This window comes from Monodon monoceros, unplaced genomic scaffold (genome assembly GCF_005190385.1).
Source record: "Monodon monoceros isolate NGI ecotype Baffin Bay Population unplaced genomic scaffold, NGI_Narwhal_1 Super_Scaffold_21, whole genome shotgun sequence".
In the NCBI taxonomy this organism is placed as follows: Eukaryota; Metazoa; Chordata; class Mammalia; order Artiodactyla; family Monodontidae; genus Monodon; species Monodon monoceros.
The window spans coordinates 142,840,029-142,846,142 of record NW_021703778.1 but is presented as its reverse complement, the minus strand read 5'-3'; the positions used below and the strand labels follow the sequence as shown (position 1 = coordinate 142,846,142).

Below are 6,114 nucleotides of genomic sequence, written 5' to 3'. Positions count from 1 at the left end.
CCTACCAAAGAAGGTATAGCAACCGGTGTGGTTACGTAGTACTCTTACATGAGAACATGCACGTAATGGATTGTATCTGCTTGTCTATAAAAAAGGGTGAGATTCTTTCTTTGCAATCGCATTAGCAATTGCCTGTGACACCCATCCCAGTCTGGTTCAGGGCTTACTGAATAATATAATTTTTTTTCTACATTCGGTTAGATTTTCTGAGATGGCAGAAGATCTTAGTTTTCATTTTTCCTTGACAATATCAATTCATTTATGTCTCTTACCTTCCCTATCCCTACCTAGGATAGAAATGCGCTCCTTACTCACCTCACAGTTTGTTTTGACCACCAGGTGAGATAACGCCTCAGAACGGCAGCCAGAACCACGACTCCCAGCATTCCTGGCGCTCGCCGCTCTCCTGGCTTCCTCTTCCGGTTCAGGGGCTACTGAAACCGAAAGTGCGATGCTGTGGCCGCCGCCGGGGTGATTTTCACCTTCGCCTGCGCGAGCCCTCGCTGACCCAGGTTGGGAAGCCAGACAAGAGTAAAATATGAACGGAAGAGTGGATTACTTGGTTACTGAGGAGGAGATCAATCTCACTAGAGGACCCTCAGGTATGTGCAGAAATGATCATCGCTGGGAGTAGGGTACTTGAGGCTGTAATTGCAGAGCGGACATCTCTTCTGCAGAGCCAGATTCTTTTGGCCTCGGAGAAGGCAGGCCCCAACCGAGATATTTCCTGCAACGCTTGTGAGCACATAGAAGGCTATATTGGCATCCAGCGTTAGCCTGAGACGGATCTGAGGCGTCCACCTCATTTTGCAGTTGCGTTACCACATATATTTATAGTCAGGAAGTTTCTTTCTGCTAACGGTACTAGAAAATCCTGGGGGAAAGCCTGCTTTTTAGCCAGCACCCGTGAACACCACACCCTTCCTTCCGTTTGCCTCTCTATCCCTGTTTCTATGAGAGACAGTTTAGTAAAAATGGGAGCATAAACGGTGTGTACTGTAAATGCATAGCCGTTTTCTTGGTGCTAGTATCCCTCCCTCCCTCCTTTCATTTCTGGGAAATTCATTTAGACGGTCAACTGGAATGTTAAACCAGAAAGAGACCTTAAAGATCTACTACAGATGTTCCCAAAGCTGGTTTCGCCTCAAAATTATCCAAGGTTTTTTGGTTTTTCTTTTTTTTTTTTAAAAAAAGGTTAATTCCTAGGACCCACCTCTGTGAATTTGGATTCAATACAGATGTTTCTTTGGTCCTTTTCATCCCTTCCTTCCTTCCCACAAGCCTGGCATGTGATTCCGATACTACCAAATCGTCACTTTCACCTACAGTGCTTTTATCTCCTGATGCATTTCACTCCACTAGGCTCTTAATAGTACTACATGCTGCCCACTTTGGCTTTTGTTGCCTTTCCTTTACAGCTGTCTAGTGTATCAATTAAGAGCTTTAGCTTTGGGCTTATGTAGGTCCAAAAATGATATTTAACCTCTTACTAGTTCTTTGATATTTATTAACTAACTTTACTGATGTAAGACTTAATTTCTCATATGTAAAGTGTGCATGATAATAGAGTACGCTTCCTATGGTTATGAGAATGAAATCAGTTAATCTATGTAAAATATTTAGAGCACTGTGTGTTCACTACTATTGTTGTTTTTATTGTTAGTAGATAAATGGTTAGGTTAACACAGTAAATCCTGCTAAATACTGTTATTTCAATAGTCTCCAACAACTCAAGTACCATGAGCTCTATCGGAAATAATTTTTTAAGTCTTTCACTCCTTTCTGTTTCCATCGTCACTACTTAGACCAGTCCATCTTTTCCCATCTGGAATTTTGCAGTAGCTTGACCACCACTCATAGATTATTTTTCATAAAATATGGCTTTTTTTTTTTTTTTTTTTTTTAACGCGGGCCTCTCACTGTTGTGGCCTCTTCCGTTGCGGAGCACAGGCTCCGGACGCGCAGCCTCAGCGGCCATGGCTCACGGGCCCAGCCGCTCCGTGGCACGTGGGATCTTCCCGGACCGGGGCACGAACCCGTGTCCCCTGCATCGGCAGGCGGACTCTCAACCACTGTGCCACCAGGGAAGCCCAAATATGGCTTTCTGAATCATCCATGCTTTGTCTTCTTTCTTGTTATAAAAAAATTGGAAATCAACTTTACTTATGAGAGTGTAATTTATTACTGATCTGCATGGTTTAATGTCGTGCTTCGTACGATCTCCTGAACTTTTGTCGAAGGCTCGTTCAGTGTGCCCAAGTCTCTTAGGTACATTTTTCTTATTTTATGTAAATTTCTCCTTCTCTTCCTGTTAATGGTTATTGACTTTTGAGGCTAACATGGAAAATTATTGTTAAACCAAAATCTGTTTTTCTGTACTTTTCATCCATTGGTACTTGTTCTTCTCCTAGGGCCAACTGAAACAATGGTAGTTCATTTTCTGATTGCCTTGCAAGTATTTAAAGGCATCTGGTTGTTCTCCTGTTTTGTCTCTTCTACAGCCTAAATATCCCTAGTTGTTACATTAGCTCTCTTGTGATGTGATTTGAAGTTTGATTCTTGTCTCTTGCTTAAGAATTTAACGTATTTTGACATGGTCCTTTTGCTGCAGTATCCACAGTATTTTCAGGATCTCCTGACTGGAGCAGAGCAGAACTCTGATATTCTCTTGCATATTCCAGTCACTAAATATTTTAAAAGTTTAGTGTAATATCACTTCACCTTTTTTGGTATTTACATAACAGTGTTGATTAATGCTCAGCTCACTATTCACTGAAATTTCTGATCCTATTGATCTTGCAGACCTGAAGTTCCTAGTGTTACCATTTTTCTGCATTATTAGAATTAGGACAAACGTCAAAGGACTGATTAAGAATAATTGTATATGCTAATATATCTCACCTCAGAGTTGTTTAATTTCTGTTTTGTATGTGCATTTATTCAAAAATGAATGAATTTATTCACCTAGTGACTTTTAATTTTTTCTAAGCATTTTCATGTTTTACTCATATAAGTTGATAAACTTAAAAGTTTAGATGAGTAGAGCCACAAACTTGGATAAAAACAGTCATTTGAAGTTTGATTGGTTCATTTAACGAGGTTCCAAGTTTCTGTTTATCACCTCCCAAAGCTAGTTACCTGCTATGTGGTATTCCTAAGAAGTCTCACAGTCTAACTCCGCTTTTCCTCACTGTGCCATCATGAAGATACATAGGGAAGAAGTCAGTTATCACCACTAGAAGCTTCCAGTAATTTTGGTAGTCCCATAGTGTTCTTTCTTTCTATAGAAGAAATATGAAAAGCCTATAGTTCCAAGTATGCATCTCTGTTTGTAGTCAGCATTGTCACTGTTTCAGTACAGCATCCTTTGTAGGGACCTGATAGTTTAATCAGGTAACTGCAAGAATGTACATACTTTTGCCTTTTTGTGTCAGTGTTCTGTCAGGGGCAAGAGTCTTGGGTAATTCCAGTGTTTAGGCCCATTTTGCAAGGCAAATGAACCTATTCTGTCTGATCTTGCTTACTGCAAGGGAAATAAAATCTTGGGGAAATTATGACTATGAAGTGAGTATCTGGTGAGGCAAAAGGAAGCTTGGTACGTAGCTTGACATCTATCCTATGCCTACTTCCTCAGCCATGTAAGGAGAGGCTTAGGCTGGACGACTTTGTTAGTTTCTTCCACTTCCAAGAGTTCATGATTCTTTGGCCATGTGTTTTTTATGGTTCCTGCCATTTTGAACCAGCAGTAGGTGGTCTGAAGAATCAATCACAATCTCAAATGAAACGCCCTCAAGGGTTTGAAGAGTTAACTTTTTATCCTTTATGGAACACTCTTCTTTCTATGGGCATCCAGCTTGATTATAGTCTCGAAGCCTCCCACTTTTATCAAATTGAGAGTTTTTAATGTTGGAAAGACTCAGTTACTCTAAGAAGTATGACAAGAATCTAATTTAGCTTTTTTTCACTGTAACAGGTACATATTGGCCATAAAGACAACCCTACTTCATGTTGGATATTAGGATTCCTTGTTCAGGACTGAGTTATCAGTGAGTTTTGGCAAGTTGCTCCCAATTACCACCTTTAAAGAGGGAACAGAATCTCTATTTTTCTACTTTCTTTAAAGGAGTTGCAGAGGGTAATGGGTTGGTACAGTGTTTTAATAATGAATAATTAAGGAAGTATTCTCTTTCTGGCAGTGTGCTAGTTACTTTATATATATATATATATAAATGTTTTTTCTTCACAACCACCGTGAATGGTGATTAATCCACATTATTAATTGAGGAAATTGTCCCTCAGAGAGGTTAAGGATTTGCCCAAGTTCTAAAGCCAGTAAGTTTCAAAAGCCAGGAATTTAACCCAGATCTGTTGATTATAGTGTTCCATATACTACCTCCCACTATAGTAGCTATGTCTAAGGAGTTGGCTCCCAGCCTTTCTCCTGACCTTTATTTTGTTATATTATGCCTTATTTCCAGAATGATTTGAGGCATCTTATGACTAACACAATCCGCAGTGGAAAGTTTTTATAGTTTTCTATTGAGAGAGCTGACAGCGTATCAAGGTGAGAACCTAAAAACAAAAACCTCATGAAGTCCAAGCATCTAAGCCTCTACAGACCTGCCGTGTGCTTTGTGTTTAACCCCGAGACTGGTGCTAACAGTTTTCTGACCCTTCATGTGCCAAATAGAGCTGAGAATAAAGTGCTGTATCCTTGCCCTATTTTCTCTTTTTATTTTTTTTTGGTTTATTTTTTATTTTTTTTGCGGTACACGGGCCTCTCAGTGCTGTGGCATCTCCCGTTGAGGAGCACAGGCTCCAGACGCGCAGGCTCAGCGGCCATGGCTCACGGGCCCAGCCGCTCTGTGGCATGTGGGATCTTCTCGGGACCGGGGCACGAACCCGTGTCCCCTGCATCGGAAGGTGGACTCTCAACCACTGCGCCACCAGGGAAGCCCCTTATTTTCTCTTTTGATTATGTGAAGTCTAGCCCTCATTGAATTTATGTTCCAATGGAGATATGACATTCACATGTAAAAAGTTAAATCTCAGTGCAGAGGTGCAGATGGTTAAGGACTGTGATGAGCTCATGTAATAGGAGGACAAAGGAAGTGTGTAGAGAGGTATGTTAATCTAACCCTGTGCTAGAAAAGGTGAAATAATGGAGGCATTGGTGGGGGCCAGACTGATCAATTACAAGAAGGTGGAACTTACGTTGCTCTTATAGACAAGCTTTAGGCTAGTGTCACAACCAGGGATGGCTTAAGGAGAAATAGAGAAAAGAAAATAAGTAAGCCTATTCTGAGATGAGTGAATAAACCAGCCTGGATAGAAGGAAGGGTTCATGTAGGAGAGTTAAGGGAGAAGAGGTTGCTAAGATAGGTAGAGACTGGATTATGAAAAGTTCTCAATGCTGGTATGAAAACTTAACCTTTCTCTAAGATTCCATCTTGATTCCTTCCCCTTCCTATTCATTGATTCCTATTCATTCATTGATTAAGATTCAATTCAAGAGTCACCTCCTCCAGGAAGCCTTCTTTACCCAGGCTAGATGCCCCCTTATTATGCATCTCAGACACCATTTATTGTCTGTCATGTATTGCCAAACTAAGCACTTTGTCTCATCTACTCCCAGCAAGGAATAAATGGTTATTATCCCATTTTGCAAAGGAGAAAACCTTGACTCTCATCACACAACTCTTTAAGTGGCAGAGTTAAGAATTGGATCCAGTGCAGACCTACTAGAGAATGGACTTGAGGACACGGGGAGGGGGAAGGGTAAGCTGGGACAAAGTGAGAGAGTGGCATGGACATATATACACTACCAAATGTAAAATAGATAGCTAGTGGGAAGCAGCCACATAGCACAGGGAGATCAGCTCAGTGCTTTGTGACCACCTAGAGGGGTGGGATAGGGAGGGTGGGAGGGAGGGAGATGCAAGAGGGAAGAGATGTGGGGATATATGTATATGTATAGCTGATTCACTTTTATAAAGCAGAAACTAACACACCACTGTAAAGCAATTATACGCCAATAAAGATGTTAAAAAAAAAAAAAAAAGAATTGGATCCAGGTCTGTGTGACTTAAAAATCCAGGCTCTGAACGATCCTAG

At 40.9% G+C, this 6,114-nt stretch overlaps 1 protein-coding gene across 2 annotated transcripts in view; it reads left to right on the top strand.

The window, feature by feature from the left end:
* The first annotated feature begins 283 nt into the window (after window positions 1–283).
* The window catches only part of SYNJ2BP (synaptojanin 2 binding protein), a 46,286-nt gene continuing 40,455 nt past the window's right edge, over window positions 284–6,114 (top strand). The window contains exon 1 of one of the 2 annotated variants that reach the window (XM_029236721.1): window positions 284–602. In XM_029236721.1, coding sequence (XP_029092554.1) covers window positions 539–602 — 64 coding nt within the window. In that variant the 5' untranslated portion in view covers window positions 284–538. The remainder of the gene's footprint in view (window positions 603–6,114) is intronic. The other variant, XM_029236719.1, reaches the window with a different exon arrangement.